General features: G+C 42.3%; 1 protein-coding gene and 1 long non-coding RNA gene across 8 annotated transcripts in view; one reads left to right on the top strand and one right to left on the bottom strand.

The window, feature by feature from the left end:
- Rere (arginine-glutamic acid dipeptide repeats) overlaps window positions 1-20485 on the bottom strand; it is a 363675-nt gene that overhangs the window by 128920 nt on the left and 214270 nt on the right. Inside the window, exon 1 of one of the 7 annotated variants that reach the window (XM_052717718.1) lies at window positions 9223-9515. The exons of the other annotated variants lie outside the window; for them this stretch is intronic. Within the exon in view, the coding sequence (XP_052573678.1) occupies window positions 9223-9248 (26 nt within the window). The 5' untranslated portion in view covers window positions 9249-9515. Of the gene's footprint in view, window positions 1-9222; window positions 9516-20485 lie in introns of those variants that run through there. 7 annotated transcript variants of the gene reach the window in all.
- Window positions 8069-20463, top strand: LOC128097310 (uncharacterized). The gene is made up of 2 exons (XR_008213837.1): window positions 8069-9265; window positions 11321-20463. It is a non-coding gene; the product is annotated as an uncharacterized LOC128097310 (long non-coding RNA).

Genomic DNA, 20485 nt, shown 5'->3' on the forward strand with positions numbered 1-20485 from the left:
ATAAAGTCATCATTGTTCTAGGATTACCTAATAATACCACACAACTGGATTCTCCTATGTTTCTATAGTTACGTTGTTGCACTCTGTTTGTTTGTTTGTTTGTTTGTTTTTTCAAAACGGAATTTCTCTGTGTAGCTTTGGAGCATATCCTGGAACTCACTTTGTAGCCCAGGCTGGCCTCAAACTCACAGAGACCAGCCTGGCTCTGCCTCCCGAGTGCTGGGATTAAAGGCGTGCACCACCACAGCCCGGCCTGTTCCAGTAATTTTTAAATTGAATAAAATCCAGTCCCACAAAGCTCTGTAACTGGAGAGGCAGAAACATTTTAATAGCTATTTTGTTCTATTGCATTTGTTGCTTTTGAGGCAGAGTCTCAATACTTAGCCTGGCCTCAAACTCATGACACCCTGGGAGTCACTATCGAATGTGTGCATGCACGCACTGGTGCGGGCACATATTATGGGAATGATCTGTGCTGTCTTTGTAACATCTTCTGAGTCCAAAGGAGCTACAGATATTTTTGTTGGTTGTTTTGTTTGTTTGTTTGTTTGTTTTTTCAAGACAGAGTTTTTCTGTGTATCCCTAGCTGCCCTGGAACTCACTCTGCAAACCAAGTTGGCCTTGAACTCAGAGATCCACCTGTCTCTGCCTCCAGAGTGCTGAAACTAAATGTGTGGGTCACTACCACCCAGCAGGAGCTAATGTTTTTTAAAAAGTCAACAGATGTGTTATAATTAAGACTGAAAACTGGAAAGAAAGTCAGATGCACACCTCTAATCCCTGCAATCAAGAGGCAGAGACAGGCAGACCTCTGAGTTGGACACCAGCCTGGTCTACACAGTGTTCCAGGACAGCCAGGGTTACACAGAAAAACGCCATGTCAGAAAACACCAAAACAAACAAACAAAAGAATCAACTCCAAGTCATCTAACTTAAAATAGTGACAATAAACCCCAGAAAAAAAGTGTGTATGAGTGTATGCATGTGAGTGTGTGTGAGTGTGGGGGGGGTGTTCCTATGCAGTCCACACTGGACTCAAGATCACAATCCTCGCTGCCTCTACCTTCTAAGTACTAGGATCACAGGCCCACTCCATTACACACTCTGACGTCCTCCATTTCTCTCTGTTTCCTAGGGATCTCTGTGATTTGAAACACTGAAATACTGTGGATCCAGCTTAATATGTAAAAGTATGTTTATTTTTTTTAAAAAAGCTATCACCGTCCTTCCTAGCACAGAGAATTTCACTGTATAGCTAATATAAATTACTTGTTTTGAAAAATAGCTGACTCTCAACCTCTATTATTCTACAAGTCTTTGATTGGGATATGAAAAAATGGTTGCGGAAGCCAAATTACAACAAGTATGGTAAGTCATTGTGTTTATTTCTTTAGTATATATATAAAAGAAAAATCATTGGATATGAAATCTGATACAAAAGAAACTGATGTAACAAAGCAGTATCCATAGCAACTACAACTTAATATTTCAGCCCTCTTCACTTCAGCTGCAGTGGATTAAATAAAATGACAAGATGTTCCCTTTGAAAAGTAAACCCGTTACCATGGAAACAGTTTAGTCTAAGAAGTAAACAGGGAGTGGGCAGAAAGAAGCAGGAAGCTTGCATCTGAATTTCAAAACAGGAGAAATATCTTTTCCAGGAGGTGGGAAGGTAGAGAGATTTCTTCTGAAGGACTAGTTACTTGGTCCCAGGGGCCTGCCCACCCTAGGGCTGGCCTGAGAATGTGACACAGTCACTTCATCATCCCAAAAAAAGAGAAGGTGGAGGGGAGCAGCACTGTGGATATTTACTGCAGAGCACCAAGTACATGACTCCAGAAACAAGGTGACTTGATTCCAACTTTAACTCTAAGTGTAATTTTGACATAATCTCTGAGTCCTCAGCTCATAATGGCCAACAATGTGGCAAAGAGACCGCAGCAGTAAGAGAACAGCTATGAAATAAACTAAACACGGGCCTGTTGCCCTCACTGCTATTCTTAGCTCTATGTGATGGCAATCAGTCTTCATCCTGTATCTGCCATGACTTTTGTGAAAAAATACACCACACAAATGGCTGACATGCTCTCGAGAGCAAAACCACTGTGAAGATAGGAACCAAGCCTGCTTTTAGATCCCCACTATGCCCAAGAGCACATTTTATAGCTTTAACTAGCATATAGTAAGTGTGCAAAGTAAAAGACTTCATGGAAGGATGTCTCTGCCATGTCTATCGAGTACCTCAATCACATTCTGTCTCCCTGAACAGTCTACCTTACACTTTCATGTCACTTTCTTTTTCATCTATGAGAGATAACACGTAATACCTATTTTTCAGAATCTAGCTTTTTTTTTTTTTTTACTTAAAAGGATGATCTTGCAGTTCTATCCATTTCATTTTCTACTTCTTTATAATTGAATAACTCTCCATTGTATATAGACAGCACATTGTCTTTATCTATTTACATATGGATAAGCACCTAGGCTATGTCCATAGCTGGCTACTGTGAACAGTACTGGAATACATGGATGTAGACTATCTCTAGGGTGCTGACGTAGATCCCTCTGTTACATGTCTAGGAGCGGTAAGCAGATTAACACAGCAGCTCCACTTTTGGTTTTTGTGAAAAACACTATAACTTGTCTCTATAGTAGCTACACTATTTTGTATTACTAGAGTGTGTAAGTGTTCTTCTCTGTCCACTTCCCCTTCAAAGTCATTCTGCTCTGTTACTCTCTCAGTCTTTTTCAAAATGTACTTGTGAACCTGCACACACTGAGTACAATAACTGCAGTGACCACAGAGGGTGTTCAGATCCCCTGGAGCTGGAGTTACGGGAATTGTGAGTCAAGGAACATAGATGCTGGGAATCAAAGTTCAGTCCTCTGACAGAGCAATAATCACTGAGTCTTCTCTCCAGCCCTCTTTCTTTTCATTAGATTTATTTTATGTGTGTGGGTGTTTTGCTTATATGTATGTATATACACCATGTGTACTCCTGGTGCTCATGGAGGTCAGAAAAGGGCACTAAATCCCCTGTGACTGGGGTTCTGGATGGTAGTAAACCACCATGTGGGTGTTCGGGAACTGAACCCTAGGTCCTCCAGAAGAGCAGCAAGTGCTCTTGACCACCGTGCTATTCCTCCAGCCCCTTCCCCTACTGCAACCCATTCCCTAATTTGCTTTCTTTTTTTAAAATGTTATTTTTTTTTTTATTTTATGTGTATCAATGTTTTCCTGCATATCTGTGTGAGGATGTCAGATCTTGGGGGTTACAGACAGTTGTCAGTTGCCATGTGGGTTCTGGGAATTGAACCCAGGTCCTCTGGAAGAGTAGTCAGTGCTCCAAGCCACTGAGCCATCTCTCCAGCCCCCTAATTTGTTAATGAGAGAGTCTCTGACTGAGGTGAAACAGAATCTCAATGTAGTTTTGATTTGCATCCCCTGGTGTCTGAAGAAGTTGGGCATTAATATATTCTGAGTGAATGCTAATATTCTAAGTCAACTGTATCTTAGCTATAGTTAGCACTTAAGAGCTTTATTCCAAAATAATAAAGTCACTGGTATCCTCTAAGCAAAGTTAATCTGAAAAGAGGTATGATAAATTATCTAACAGGAATAAAATTTAGCTTTCATTTAAAAAACAATCAAATGAGAGAATTAATCAGTAAGAGAATGAGTGGATGGTCCACACTCATGGGCGTGAAGTCAACATAGGCCTGGAGCTGGAGTCACAGTATAAAGGCCTCGGATAAAGCTGAGAAGCCTGGCCACAACCCTACAGCTCTGCAGAAGACGGTATGGCCTGAGGAAAGAAAGCCACTCTCTTGGAAAGTCACAGCAATTAACCACAGAAGCAGTTCTCCCATAGGCTTTTCCAAAATAGAATCCAGTGTCCAGAACTAAGGAAGCATCAGCCGAGGAGCAACAAGACTGTCTACCCTGGTAAGAACCATAACCCCAGCCTTTCACTCCAAACAACTTCAGAGCAGAGAAACGGGTTTAAAACTGTTACAATTGGGGGTGGGGGCACAAGGCTGAAACCTTAGCACTCGGGATTGAGCCCAAGGGTGGAGGAGGTGGAAGGCTGAATGGATTATAAAGGAAAGGAAAAAGGAAGATCTACTTAGTATTTATGAGGAAGACTGGGTGGACAGCAAATGAGAAGGAGCTACTTTCAAGTGCGATGACAGTCTTGTTCGTTGTCTGCATTGCAATGCAGTGATCAGCATAGGGTACCTCACGATGACATCCAACTCTGTCCCACTTCAGGCTCCCCGGGAATTTACTGCCTCCATTTGCTGCACAAATGAAATAGCTTAACAACCACAGCATAACAACAAAAGTGCATGGAGGCCAGGTGGTGGTGGCGCACGCCTTTAATCCCAGCACTCGGGAGGCAGAGCCAGGCAGATCTCTGTGAGTTCGAGGCCAGCCTGGTCTTCAGAGTGAGATCCAGAACAGGCACACAGAGAAACCCTGTCTTGAAAAACCAAGAGGGGGGTGGGGGCATATGCACATATATGCATACCAAGCTTTAGCAAACAAATTATGGTGGTGGTGGTGGTGGTGGTGGTGGTGGTGGTGGTGGTGGTGGTGGTGGTTTTGGAGACAAGGTTTCTCTCTATAACAGCCCTGGCTGTCCTCAAACTCACAGAGATTGGCCTGCCTCTGCCTCCTAAATGCTGGGATTAAAGGGGTGTGCCACCACTGCCTGGCTACAAATTATCTTTTAAAAACCCTATCATGAAGAAAAACATAACAGCTGCCCTCCAGAATTGAGCTGATCTCCTGAGCAAAGAAAGGACTTTCCAGGAACTGAAATCACACTACATAAACCTGCAGAGAGAAATCACAGAACTGGTAAGCAGGACTACAACACATTTCCAAGGTCTCTCTGTCTCAATGGGAAGAGTCTGAAATGCTTTAAAGACAAAGCCATCTCCTAATTCCTCTTTATTGTAGTGCTGTGAATGTGCTGGGCAAAGAGGCAAACGACACCAATTGACTGCCTTATATGTGTAACTATACTGGATACACCAGGGGCTGGAGAGATGGTTCACCGGTTAAGAGCACAGGTGCTCTTCCAGAGGACCAGGGTTCAATTCCCAGAACCCACATGACAGCTCACAACTGTCTGTAACTCCAGTTCCAGGGGATCTGACACCTTCACACCAATGCACATTAAAAAAAAAAAATTAAAAGAAAAAAAATGGAAACACCAGATGTTACCACATATATAGGAGACCATCTTTAAAAACACAATTTCTGAGTTCAAGGCCAGCCTGGTCTATAAAGTGAGTTCCAGGACAGCCAGGGCTAAACACAGAGAAGTCCTATCTCGAAAAAACTACATAAATAAATGAATGAATGAATATAAAGAATAAAAATAAAAACACAATTTCAGGGGCTGGAGAGATAGTTAAGAGTTAAAAGAGTACTAGCTGCTCTTTCAGTGGACCCGGGTTCAATTCTTAGTACCCACAATGGTGGCTCATAGCTGTCTATAACTCCAATTCCAGGGGACTAAATGCCCTCTTCTGGTGATTTTGGGCAGCACCAGGCAAGCATGAGGTATGTAGAATAAGATAAATAAAAACAAAATTTCAGGACCGAGAAGGGAGTGTGATATGCGCCTACAATCCCAGCTCCCAGGGAGGCTGAAACAGTGGGAATTCGAGTTTGAGGACAGTCTAGGCAGCCTAGTGAGATCCTGTCTCACGATACAAAGAAGACGGTGGCGTACACAGCTTAGTTAGTAGCGGAGCACTTAACTACCAACTAGGTGTCAGGTTGTGGGGTCAATCTTTACAACAGGGGAAAAGTTTTTTCAAGAGGAATAAAGACAAATACTGAAAATGAGACAGAAGGAGGCAGATTAGTCAAGTGTGGACAGCTGGTAACAAAGAACCTTCATTCCCAAGACAATTGCTAATGCTGTTTTGCTACTAAGAGAAACATACCTGCAAGAAACTGGAGCCGAGGACTTTGAATTATGACAACTCAATAAGCATTCTCATACTGTTCTCACCAGTCTTTACAAGAGGCAGAGCTTTTCCCATGTGGAATCCCAACACCACCTGGCTCCAGAGCTAGTCATTTCTCTTACTCCTGACATAAGGATGGTACTGAACATAAGTTTTGTTTTGTGGTTTTGATTTTTTTTCGAAAATGGGCCTCAATATATAGCCCTGGCTGGCTTTACACTCACAGAGATCCACCTGCCTCTGCTGTTGAAGCGCTGGGATTAAAGGCCTGTGCCTCCACAGCCATCTGAGCATACTGATGTCAAAGATCCATTTGTGTAGGACACAGTGGCGCACACCTGCAGTCCCAGCACTTGAGTGCCAAAGGCAGGTAGATCTCGAGGTTCTAGGTCAGACAGGGCTACACAATGAGCCCTATCTCAGTCTCTCCTCTTCCCCCAACAAAAACGATCCATCTGCCAGGCTCTCCATTAGGAACAGAGGTTATAAGAATAGGTGTGACCCCTGTCCAACAGGGAAGAAAATCAAATAACCATAAGTAAATGTATATTTTAAAGAATGTTACCAGAAATTATCTCTAGCCTAGGTGAATTAAATAACAGTTCATCTTAGTGTCAGAGCATCACAGGGCACACAAAATGTAAAAGGTAAGTTTCCTTTCACAATTATTTTAAACATATATCCAAGCACCTGTGGCACCTGGGTCAGAAATTTTATGATACAGAAGATCATCGACTCTGTGTGCTTCTTCAGAAGACTCATGAGTACATGCTTTCAAAGCCGTCCTTTAGCTGGTGTTTCCTGCCTTCTCCCATCCCGTCCACATCTGCCACAAGGTTAGGACTAGTGTGTCTTTGGTAGGAGGAACGTGGCTCAGTGAGGACAAAAAGCAAAGTGGAAAGGAAAAGGGAACTTAGAAGGAAGAAAGGATCAGGAACCCGTGACACTAGAGAGCCAACAGCATGGCAGACACTGAGGTGAGGAGCTGCCTCAACAAGGGAACACACCAGGAAGATGTTGTGAGAAGCTGATGGTATTAAAAAGCGGCATGAATGACACATGGGAAGTGTGTCCAGGCTGCCCACCAGATCAGGCTGCGTGTGCTGCTCCCACACTTGCAATGCTCAGCTTCTCTCAGATTCAAGTCAGGGTTCTAGCTCCATGGGCAATGAGGTGGCAGGCAGCAGGATAGCAGATCTGACAACTGACTGCCCCCAGGAAGCACGACCTTCTATTCCCTAGAACAACAAGTGAGGGATGAGCCAGAAGGGAACTGGCTCGTGTTTTCTACTGATAAACCTGCACAAAGGCCCTCACTAACCAGGAGCAACTGCAGTGCTATCCTTCACCTTCTCCACCACCAGATACGCCCCAAAGCCCTGGACAGGAGACAGCAGTTCAGAAGCAACTTTCCAAAAATATTTTCTCTAGACAGGAAAATGAACAAATGCATACATACAGGAAACAGTGCTGCTGACTTTATTGCATGTGAAGCACAGAAAAAGAAAATCAACTCTGAAACCCAGAGGCCATCCACAGTACTTCCATGAACTCTAAATCTTCACCAGCAAGGCAGGTGGCTGTACCAAAGTACCATGAAAGCAGGTCTACACCAAGAAAAGCCAGCCAAACGAACAGCAGCCCCTGACCCAATTTTTTTTTTTTTAACTAAAAAGAGGATGTAAAGACCTTTCAACAGAAAAATCAGTATTCTCCCAAATACTCAAACATATGGTCTTGTTCCAGAAGCAAGCACTCTGGGAAATACTGGGTATTATCCTCAAACTTCTAAACACACTGTTCAAATATACATTGTCAAAATAGAAAGGGGCCATCACAGGAATGGGAATCAAACACAGAACTATCAACAAAGACTAACCCTGCTTCACTCCTCTATACAGCATCACTTTGGCTCTAATTCTAAAATTAAGCCTGCTTTAGGAATATTTTAAAAGTTAGCACTGCTAAAACCCTGCCCCAGTCAGAGGCCTCTTCTTACTAGAGTTCATCACACAAAGCTCTACATCTTACATCCATGTTTCCAGCTGAGCACTTACACAGGCCTCCCTCCTTGGTGGACTTCTCCTCACCTGGGTGCACATTCTACCTTAGGGCGCTTTCTGCAGTCCTCACATCTGCGCAGAGCCTGACTGCTGTTTCTAAATTGTTCCCACCCCATCGGGGGAAGGGGGAGAGGAAATGAGAAGCAGCTAGCAATCCCAAACTTCTCTAACTCCCTGTTTGAGTAAGAATTCCATTGTGCAAAATCTGCTTATCCTGACTGGCTCCCTAGTAAACCACAGTGATGGCCACCTGCCTGGGCTCTCTCTACAAACAGTAGGTACAAAAAGCATAACTTCACCTGGGTAGAAAGGGCTACTTAGTGGCCAGACATTAAGGCACAGATACCAAATATGTGTGGCCTTGTCTGCCTTCTTTGGCACCAAACCCTTTCCACTCTCCTACTGAACTTAATTCATGCAAAATACACACATACCACAAAGCTAAATCAAACATACAATACGTAAAAGTATATTAATCTGAATTTTAACACAGATGTCAGTGTGTTTAGTCTCCCAAAGCTGGAAGGAAACTCCAAAGAGAAGGCTTTGCTCCCTCAGAAGAAACAGAAAAACTGATGTGCCATGACAGCTCCTTTTTAAAAACCCACTTGAAGATGATACAGTTGCAACTATATCCACAGCCATTCCCTCATGTGTCACCTCACAAGAATTATAATTTGCTCTAGCAAACAGGCTCTCAATCAAAACAAGTTCCACCCACCTTCAAAGCAACCAATAGCTGCCCACCTACCACCCTTCCTAAAACAGCCAAACAGATCAGCTCTGTGGCCCGGCAATCCCTACAAGGCACTGGGCAATGAGGCAGCCTGCAGGTTTGCTCTGCAGGTTTTGAAGACAGACAAACTCTACCAAATGCACCGGGCAAACTCAGGCTAAAATCACCGAAGAGAACAGGAGGTGAGGGAATGGGGAAGAGGACACAGACAGACTCACAAAGCTTCACAGTCTACATTTGCTTAATTCATCTCTGGGTAGACCCCACGCACAGCTCTCATTTTATGCTTCTCAATGCCACCTCTGCGTGGCCAGCTGGCTGAATCAAAGGCTCTGGAACATGCACTGTGAATGGCGCGATGATTCATAAACATCTTTAGAAGGAGCTCAAGCAGCAAAGCCAGTGTCTCCGCGAGGCCAGGGGAAGATCGCCTACCTGCAGGGGCTGAATGGATCATCCATGACTAAGAGAGGCTCTGGTGAGTCTAGCTGGATCCTGTATCTCTACTTACTGCTAAAACTCTGCCCTTTTCTACTCTAAGTACTCAAAATGGAGGCACATGCAGGCTGAGAGACCTCACAGAGCTCTCACTGAGCTTGTGCTATGACCTAAGCCTTCACGCAGAACGCAGAAACTTCCCTCACACTGACAGGACTGAGCATGTGCTGTGACCCTCCCTCATCCACACACTGTCTCTCCACAACGCAATCAATCTCAACCCTGCTGTTTCCGTAAATAAAGCCCAGCCAACAGACTCCAAAGCTTCTCCCAGCACACCAAGCTAGTGTGCAGAGAAGTGGGGCCTTAGAAAGGGGATTCCAGACAGCCAACACTAAAGAACTCCACAAGCCAAGCCAGGGAGAGGCGTCTGTCCACAGGAGACAACACCAAGTTTCCTTTTGTCTTTCCTAGTTTTAAGTAGATTATGTTTTTAAGTAACCATTTTTTTCAAGAAAGAACAAAAATGAGAAACCAGATATGAATGGTTGCACCTGGGATTAAACACGGAAACCCAGCAGCACACTTAAGCATAGCACCAGGGCTCACAAGAAGCAACCAAATCATTTTTTTTTCCTGACAAAAAGAACAAACAAGCAAGCTAGCCACTTTAAGTACAGTCAGTGGAGACAGACGGCACTACACAGGAAAGAATGCTATGTTTAATGCAAAGAGCTCCAAATTGCCAAGTGATAAATCATCCTCAGGTAATGAATAGGAGCTCAGTCAGGTCCTGAAAAATGGAATTCTAACAAAAACAGCTAGAAGGTTCAAATCAAGGACTTGGGGACGAAGGGGTATAACTCAGAGGTAGAGTACTCACCCAGCATGAACCATAATGGTGGGCTGACACCCATCCCCAACATAAAGCAAATGTGCATTCTTTTGCCTCCCCACACCAAAAGATCATCCGCTATAAACACCTCAGCATCCAGGAAAAAAACCCACATTCCATATTCCCTGTTTCAACTCTCTTAGCCAAACCCTCACAGCACTATCCATGAAACTAAATCTATTAAAAGCTCATTCTGAAGGATTTCTAAAGCCATGTAAATAAGGCTACCTTATAGCAATACTGAGCACCAAAGTATTTACTCACACTACCTACAGACTAGCCAAGGGAGTTTCTGATAAAACCCTGCAAAACAAATCCGTCTTTTCATCCAGTGTTCATCTCCCACAAAGAGCAAAGGAGCTGTTTGTCAAGTAAGAAACAGCTGACATGTAGGTTATTCCCACCTGCGAATCAAATGGCGATTTTTACATCACTTAGTTATAAATTAAAAAAAAAAAATGAAGATCACAAGATCCCCCAAAACATGAAAGACAAGATTGGGAAAAAAAGGCAGGACCAACTGCTTCTGTTCAGAAGTACACTTAGTCACCTAGAGATTCTCACAGCAGCATACTACTGGCAGTCTCATGTGCAGGGCCCTTTGTATATGCTATGAAACAAAGCACATTCTAAGATGAGGAATCTACACATTCAGCTGCAGAAAACATAATCTACAACATACCAGAAATGCCAAGGGCTGAGGATGTGACTCAGGTGATAAAAGTGCTTGCCCAACATCCACCAAGCTCTGAGTTGGAGCCTCAGTTCTAAGCCAGGTGTGCTGCTAGTAATCATAGCATGGGGGGGCGGGGGGGGGGGGAGAGACACTCAGGGTTCAAGGCCACTCTCAGCTGTGTAAAAGGTCTTCGGAGACAGAAGGGAGGAGGGAGAACAAGAATGCATGGGTGCAACCAGATACATCCCAACACAGGAAAACAGGGCGGCAGACCGGAAGAACATTCCCAGAACTGCTGCAGTTCACATCCCCGAGACCTGCTGAAATGGAGAGCCTCGGAACGAGACTGGTACCAAAGAAACCCTTTCACATAGGAAAGGTTCACGTGAAAAAATAACATGGAATAATAATTCAATAGAGCCACCTGAATGCTGAAAAAAAAAAAAAACATAGGAACTATCACATAAAATGTTACTCTAAGTTTAGAAAGTCATATTTTCAAAATTATTGTCTGGTCTCACTAGATTCCCTGGATGACACCAATGGCCGAAATCCAGAGCAAGCCTGAAGTCCTCACTCTTAATAAGTGAGGAGGAGAGCCTTCCCACCTGTGTCTGTTCTCCAACGATGGCAGAATTCACCTGCAAAGCACAGACCTGACATTCTGTTGTTGGCTACTGGGGAGGAAGAAAAGGCAGCTGTGCCAGCTCTCCACCAAAGGGAGAAGGCGTGCAGTCCTACCTACTTCCTCTTTTGCCCAGGTCTAGAAGTGGCTACCATTACACTCTTCATTTGAAAATCCAGACAACAGTCGAAACTGGGGCTCTCAGAGAGCTGGGTCCCTGTGACAGCCTAGAAGTGATTCCTGACACACTTGTTTACACTAGTATCTGATGTTGGCCTCATCATTTGCTGTTCCTTTTACTGACTATAGTTAGTTGGTGGTGAATGACTTTTCTTTTAATGTTCGTCATTTCTAAGTGTAAGCTCAACATTCTCAGTTTATCTGTGGCCATCCTGCACAATCTTGCACAAGGGTATATGCTGTGGGATGGTCTGTATGTCAAATGTGTTGCTCTGATTGGTCAATAAATAAAACACTGATTGGCCGGTAGCCAGGCAGGAAGTATAGGCGGGATGAACAGAGAGGAGAATTGAGAAAACAGGAAGGTAGAGGGAGACACTGCCAGCCACCGCCATGACAAACAGCAAGTGAAGATGCCGGTAAGCCACAAGCCATGTGGCAAGGTATAGATTTATAGAAATGGGTTAATTTAAGATATAAGAACAGTTAACAAAAAGCCTAAGTCATTAGGCCAAACAGTTTAAATAATATAAGCGTCTATGTGTTTATTTTATAAGTGGGCTGTCGGACAGCCGGGGCTTGGCGAGAAAACTCTCCAGCTACAAGTGGCGCCCAACGTGGGACACAAACCCTCGACCCTGAGATTAAGAGTCTCATGCTCTACCGACTGAGCTAGGTTCTGAAAAATCCATTAATACCAACAGGTATATCCTTCCAAAAACTTCTTAAATACTTTTCTATCATGGGGCTTCACCAGTATGAGTGTACTTTTTATTATCTCCTCCTTGAGTCCTCAGACTTTCTGGGTCACACACAGGCTTCCTAGAGACCAACAACAAACCTGACCTAAGGCTCACACTAGACTTATTTAATATTTTATTCAATATCTGAGGATGTTTTCAGGAAAAAAGTTACTGTAATAATCAGATCTGGGCTTTTATCCTATTGTGCTGAAGGCCTTTTAGCACAAGGAAAACTTTCAGACATGAGAGCAACCAAGAAAATGCTTATGCAGCTCTAGTGGCTCATCCCCAAAGTTGCACAAAGATCTTTCAGGAGATTAAAGAATGTGTAGGAAAAAAAAAAAAGAATGTAGCACCTTGTCAATGAAAATATATAACTACTCCTATAATTAGCAAGAAGTTACAAAAATTCCAAAACCTTACACAAGTCACCTGCAGGGTTAACTATGACCACCTTCACATGATGGATGCAGAACAGATTCCAGGAAATGAATACCTCACTGACAGACATAAAGATAAAGTGGCCGCATGAGACTAGAGCCTAGGCATGCCAGATTCAAAAGGAAACAGTCTTTCCCAGGGCTGATCTTAACTCAAAAGATGAAGCAGTCAATTAAATGGATATGAGGTACTAGGTGAAGCAAGTAAGGCCAGTGAAAAGAGACAAAGAACCATGGTTAAGACCAATCTATTGCAAGCTCAACCAAAGACTCTGGGGTTTTGGCTGACTGTACAGCAGGTCTAACTGGTTCTGTTTACCAAGATCTTCTTTCCTTTTTTGGGGGTGGGGATTTTGAGATAGGGTTTCTCTGTGTAACTACCCTGGCTGTCCTGGAACTTACTCTGTAGACCAGGCTGGCCTTGAACTCACAGAGATCCACTTGTCTGCCTCCCAATTGCTGGGATTAAAGGAGTGAGCCATCACTGCCTAGCCTGAAATTTATTTTGTAAGTAGTCAGTAGAGTTTGAATTAGATTCTTCATATAAAAGGAAAGCACAATAACACTATTTTGCAGAGAGCAATCACCCACAGAAGTAAACGTGGGATGAATCTTGTTCACATAAGACCAGTGAATTTTCCCTGAGTATGTGGATGTCAGAAACAGACTCTGAAATCAGAGCTGAATACTGAGGGTTCGAGGTTAGGCTGCTGGAAAGCTCTCACATGTCACTCACCCTTCACACTTTATTTGAGCAGAAAGTTTAGCTCCTTAAATGACAAGGGAAAATGGATGGGGTCACATTCCCTTATCTAAATTTGAGACCCTTAGGGTCAGAGGTTTTTCAGGGTTAGGAACTTTCAATCATAATGACCACATGATATAGTATATAGCATCCCAGGAGCACCTAAGCTATAACTACATTTTTTTTTAATAAAATGGGCAAATTTACACAAAGTACACTAAATTACAAGTATAGTCTCAGATCAGTGTAAGTGAGGTGTGGTCACAAAATGAATTCTGGTGTCACTGAACATAAACTGTTAGGTTTTCAGATCTTTTGCATTTTAGAGTTGAAAAGATCACAGATCCAATTATTGTAGATGGTTTTGTAACAATTAGTATTCTTGATTTAAAAAGCAAACAAAAGAAAATATATGGTATTTTCTTTCCAAAACACCAGTCTTTGGTTGAGCTGCAATAGATTGGTCCTATAAATGAAATTCACATTAGGTAAAGCTAGATTCCATGTATGAGAGAAAATACACATTATATAACTCCTCCCCCACATGGCCACCCACCTACTTTCGTGTCCTATATATATATATATTTGGAAAGACTTAAATTCTGCATATGAGAAAATGAGGGTGTTTGCCTTTCCTTTGTCTCCATGACACTGTTGTTTCCCATTATCCCCTCCACTTTCCTAACTCTCACTCTCCCCTCACTCACATCTCATCAAAGAAAACATAAGATGTAGAGTCAGCAAAGGGCTTTCTCCCACTTAGTAGACTCTGTTTCCTTCGCTTACAGAAGGATTTTACTTCATGTAACATCACTGGTCAATTCTTACTATTATTTAGTAAGCTAGTAGAGTCTTCTTCAGTTTCAGGTCTTATAGAGAACTGTGTCTATGTTCTGGCATCTTTTTTGAAAACCTGGTGGCTGTAGCTGGACTCTGTGCCAGGACCACCCTGTTGATGTTCCTATAGCTAGCTCTGTGGTATACTTCCAGTCAGGTATCACAAACCTCCCCAAGCTGCTCTTTCTGCTTAGAGTTGCTTTAGTTACTTACAACACTTGGTGCTTCCACCTAAGTTTTAAGATTACCTTTAGTTCTATAAAGAACATCAATGGAAAGTGATGAGGATGACACTAGTTCCAGACTGCTTTAGGAATAAGCTATTTACACAGTATTAATTTTGCAATCTTATAAGCATGGGAGGTCTTTTCTTCTAAGTGTCTTTAGAGTAGAGGGCTTTAAAAATTGTATTATTTTCTGCATATTTATTTTAATTTACATGTGTTTATATGTACACTTGGGTGTCCATGGAGACCAGACAAGGATGTCAGATCTCCAGGAGCTAGAGTTACAGGTGGTTATAAGCCATCTGATGTAGGTGCTGGGAACTGAACCCAGGTCCTCTGGAAGAGCTTTATGTGTTCTTATAAGAGGCATTACTCCAGCCCCAGTGCAGTGTTTTTAAATTTTCCATTATAAAAGTCTTCCTTCTTTGATTAGGTTTATTCCTGGTATGCAGGGGAAGGGGTAAATCTGTGGCACTAGGGACTGAACACACAGCCTGCATGTGCTAGTTCAGTACCCAGCCCCACCCCCCTGTTTTTTGGCTTTTCAAGACAGGGCTTCTCTGTGTAACAGGTCTGGCTGGCCTCAAACTCACAGAGATCCATCTGCTTCTGCCACTGTTGGGATGAGTGCTGGGATTAAAGGCATATGTCACCATCTACCAGTCCAGCCCAGTTTTTCTTTAAAGCTACTGTGAATGCAATTTTTTTTCTTGAGTCCCCTTCTTGGTAAATTCATTATTGGTATAAGAAAAAACTAGCCAAATTTTTTTTTGCAGTTTTTTTTTTAATGTGTATGAGTTTGCCTGCATGTATGTCTATGCACCACATGCTAGCCTAGTGTCCATGGAGGAGGAGGGTGTCAGATCCCCTGGAACTGACGTAACAGATGGTCATGAGCAACAATGTGGATTCTGGGAACCAAACCTGAGACCTCTGTAAGAACAGCAAGGGCTTTTAACAGTTGAGCCAGCCCCTACTTAAACTGTTTTTATCTTCATTTTAGATGGCCCTATAAGGAATCAATTTTTTTTTTTTTAATTTTATTTATTATGTATACAGTGTTCTGCCTACACATATGCCTATAGGCCAGAAGAGGGCACCAGATCTCATTAGAGATGGTTGTGATCCACCATGTGGTTGCTGGGAATTGAACTCAGGACCTCTGGAAGAGCAGCCAGTACTCTTAACCTCTGAGCCATCTCTCCAGCCCAGGAATCAATTTTTACTACCTTTATGAGGGTCTGTTTTCTCTAGCAAAATGAAATTTGAGCTTTTCATTTTCAAACATAGGCCATGCATGTACTAAGAACGTATTTGATAGTAACATTGCAAGTCACTGTCCCTCTCTCTCACTCTTGGGCCTTATGCATGTTTTGCAAGCATTCTACCACTGAGCTACATTCCAAACCCTTTCTACTTTTAATTTGGAGGGAAGGTCTTATCAAGTTGCCCAGGCTGGTTCTAAATTTACTCTGTAGCAAAGGTAGATATTGAACTTGTGATCCTCTTGCCTCAACCTCCCAAGTAGCTTCGATTACAAGCCTGAGCCACCAGATCGGGCAGTCTCTTATATTATGAAATGTTAGTTTTAAATATGTACAATATCATGTCTTTTATTACCCAAGGAAAGTATGAGTGAACTCAAACTAGCATTCCTGTGTTAGGCAAACTGAATGCTGTTTTAGTGAGATCATATTTATTTATCCATTTTTTCCTAATATTTCCAGCTTCTGAAATACAGCTTATTCAACATATTCCCTCATAATTCTCAGGACTTCATTATTACCTGAAGTAATGTTCCAATTTTCATCTCTAATGTATTAATCCAAGTTGTTGCTTCTTGTCAATTTAAATTTTCAAAGAACCAGCTCGTTGACTTATTGTACTGTTTTTAAGGCTCTGCTTCATTAATTTCTTTCTGGATCCTAATTATTTCTATCTACTGGTTTTTGGTTGGTTAGGCTTGTTCTTGTTTTTCTATGACCTTGAAGTGCATCATTAAACCTAATGTTAATGTCGATATCTCTGTGGTTTTTAAAGCAAGAATAGTTTATTGAGTAATTTTGCAAGAGGGCAGTGTCTAGAATGCTGCATGTAACATACAGCTGTCTCTTGATATTTAATGTAAGCCTTCATAGCAGTACATGTCTTTGTAGAACTGCCTTCATGGCATCCCAGAGGTTCAGTTAAGTAGTGTTTTCATTTTCATGTGCTTTTAAGAATTTTTAAATTCCAGCTCTAATTTCTTCAATGACCCACTGTTCATTCATGAGTATGTGTATAGAGTGTGTGTGTGTGTGTGTGTGTGTGTGTGTGTGTGTGTGTGTGTGTGTGTGTGTGTGTTTTCATTCACATGTGTGCACAAGCCAGAAGACACCAACTCTGTTTCTTTTGAAGGGTCTATGTAGTCCTGGCTGTCCTGGAACTCTCTCTGTAGACCACGCTAACCTCGAACTCAGAGATCTGCCTGTTTCTGCCTCCTGAGTGCTGGGATTAAATGTTGTATGCTACCACCTCCTGACCAAGAAGGTCTTTTTATTGACCTGGAACTTGCCAACTAGACTAGACTGGCTGACCATCAAGCTCCAGTTTCTGCCTCCCTGATGCTAGGATTGTAAGGGAAAGCACCACAATGCATGCTTTTATTTACATGGGTTCTGCAGACTGAATTTGGATCCTCATGTGTGCCAAGCAAGCGTTTTCCTGGCTGAGCTATCTCCTGAGCCCATAGTTTCTGTAATTTCTTTTGCTATTGGTTTTGAACCTTAATCTGCTATGAGTTAATAAAATCTAAAATATCATTTTAATGGTTTTTCTTTGTTAGGATTTGAAAAATACATTTTTAAGATTTACTTATTTTATTTTATACATATGAGTGTTCAGTCTGGATGTATGTACATATACCATATGCATGCCTGGAACAGGCCCAAGATCCTGGGAATGGTGCAATCTCCTAAACTGGAGCCGCAACAGTTGGGAGCCATCATGTGGATCCTGGGAATCAAATACAGATCCTCTGTGAGAGCAACAAGTGCTCTACGCTGCCAAACCATCTCTCCAGCCCCTGTAAGGATTTCTGTAATGACCTAAAATGTATTTGTTTATGGAAAGATTGTGTGTTTTGCAGTTGTTTTCTAGGCATCTGTTAAATCCCTTTGCTCTGCAGTGTGGTTCTAACCCTGAAGTTTCTTTGTTGATTTGTGGAGTTGGAACAGGAGATGTGGATGACCATATTCATTGATGACAATGAGCTACTAAAAATCACCCATTATCATTTTTATTTCTACCTATCTGGACCTTTCTGTGAAGCAGTATTTGTTTTAGCCTCAATGTTCAGTGCACATCTATTTGCAACTGTTATAATCTCCTAATGGAGCCTGGTGCCTTTAATCCTGGTACTCAGGAGGCAGAAGCAGGTAGGTCTCTATGAGTTTCAGGCCAGCTAGGTCTACGTAGTGAGACCCTGTGGGGTGTGTGTGTGTGTGTCTGTGTGTGTGTGTGACTGAAAACAACAAAAATCTCCAAATAAACTGTTCCCTTTGCTGCTGCACAGTGACCTTCATCTCTTCTAAGGCTTGGCATCATTTTAGCACATGGAACCAGGGCTCTCCCTGCTTGTTTTCAGTGTCCAGGTGATTGGCATGCTAACAGGTGTTCTGGTTTCATTTTTGTTGTGATAAAACATTCTGACAAAAAGCAGCATAGGGAAAGAAAGGTTTGTTTTAGCCTACAACTCTAGATCATCACTGAAGGAACTTCAAGGCAACCCTGCTTGCCATTCCACACAAGCAGCAAATCTAACCAAGAAACTCACTTCATAGCCAAAGAAGGACAGCAGTAACCATGAAGACATACCTAATTAGCTTTCTTTACTTTTCTTTTTTTGATTTTTCAAGACAAGGTTTCTCTTTGCAGCCTGGCTGTCCTGGAACTTGCTCTATAAATCAGGCTGGTCTCAAACTCAGAGATCCACCTGCCTCTGCCTCCCGAGTACTAGGATTAAAGGTCTGTGCCACCACCACCTGGCTTTTCTTTTTTCTCTCTGTCTTCTAAAAAATTTATTTAGGTTTTTAAATTAATTTTATTTATGTGTACTTGTGTTTGCCTACATTAGTTTATGAGTAGCATGTGTGTGCAGAAACCTACAGAGGCTAGAAAAGGGTATGAGATTCTTTTTCTGTAACTGAAGTTATAGGTAGTTCTGAGTCACCATGTGAGTGCTGGGAACCGAACTTGGGTCCTCTGTAAGCATAGCAAGCACTCTTGACTGTTGAGCCATCTCTCCATTCCCTTAGCTAGTTTTTCTTTCTTTCTTTGTTTTTCCACAAGACAGGGTTTCTCTGTGTAACAGGCCTGGCTGTCCTGGAACTCACTCTGTAGATCAGGTTGGCCTCAAACTCAAGAGATCCGCCTGCCTCTTCTTCTTGAGTACTGAGACTAAAGGTGACCAACACCACCATCCAGCTTATCTAGCTTGCTTGCTTTCTTCCTTTCTTTCTTTAAAAAAAAAAGATTTATTTATCATGTATAGTGTTCTGCATGCATGTATGCCTGAAGGCCAGAAGAGGGCGCCAAATCTCATTACAGGTGGTTGGGAGCAACCATGTGGTTGCTGGGAATTGAACTCAGGACCTCTACAAGAACAGCCAGAGATCTTAACTGCTGAGCCATCTCTCCAGCCCTTATCTAGCTTTCTTATACAGCCCAAGATCACCTGCCTAAGAAATGGTGCTAACCACAGTACGCTGGATCCTCCAGAATCAATCAGCAATCAAGTCAACCCCTGAGAGACATGCTTATAAGTCAATCTGACCCAGTTAAGTCCTCAATGAGATTCTCCTTTCAGATGACTTTAGGCTTTGTCAAGTTAAAGTTCAAGCTAACCAGGACTAGGGCCATCTTCCACTTTCAGGATGTGTGCCTTTTTGGTGAAGTGTATTTTTCATAGCCACTCACTACCTTTCATATATGTTGTGAGATATTTGTACACTGTGTGAAGACATATTGCTGTGATTGGTTTAATAAAGAATTGAATGGCCAATACCTAGGCAGGCGATGAATCTAGGTGCTCAAGAGACCACCAGGAGACACAGAAGCAGGATGGGCGGTGTGTGACAGAATGCTGATTAACAGAAATGGGTTAAGTTATAAGGGCTAGTTAGGAACAAGCCTAGGCTATAAGTCGAGATCTCATGATTAAAGAAGTCTCCATGTCATTATTTGAGAACTGGCTGGTGGGACAGAAAAAGACTCCTTACACATGTAAATACTTATTATTCTGTTACTCATGTACACCTTACCAAAATGGCGGGAACAGGTACTGTCCATTTCCTACTACTGGTCTCACCAGACCTTTTAGTGAATGTTCCTGAGATCTCATTACCTAAAGCAAACTAAACAAGAAAGAACTAACAACCTTTCCAAACTGACTTGTCTCTTTCCTTTCTTTTTTTTAAAAGATTATTTATTTATTTATTTATTTATTTATTTATTTATTTATTTATTTATTTATTTATTTAGTATGCAGTGTTCTGCCTGCACGCCAGAAGAGGGCACCAGATCCCATTATAGATGATTGTGAGCTACCATGTGGTTGCTGGAAATTGAACTCAGGACCTCTGGAAGAGCAGCTAGTGTTCTTAACCTCTGAGCCATCTCTCCAGCCAGACATGTCTGTTTCCAACACATTATGGAAGGCTTAACAAAGTCTGCATGAAGGAAATGATCTACCAGAGGTTCAAAGCACAGACCGACAGATGTGCTCTATCCTTATCCCTCCTCTCTACACCCTTACTTTGCACCTTTTCTTGCCTAATAAAAGGAAAAGCAAACGACAAGCCACATGCTGAAGGCACTAACTATGAGGTTTACACAGGATTTTGGAGTCATTTT

The sequence above is a fragment of the Peromyscus californicus genome, unplaced genomic scaffold (genome assembly GCF_007827085.1).
Source record: "Peromyscus californicus insignis strain IS unplaced genomic scaffold, ASM782708v3 Scaffold_5__1_contigs__length_169319896, whole genome shotgun sequence".
In the NCBI taxonomy this organism is placed as follows: Eukaryota; Metazoa; Chordata; class Mammalia; order Rodentia; family Cricetidae; genus Peromyscus; species Peromyscus californicus.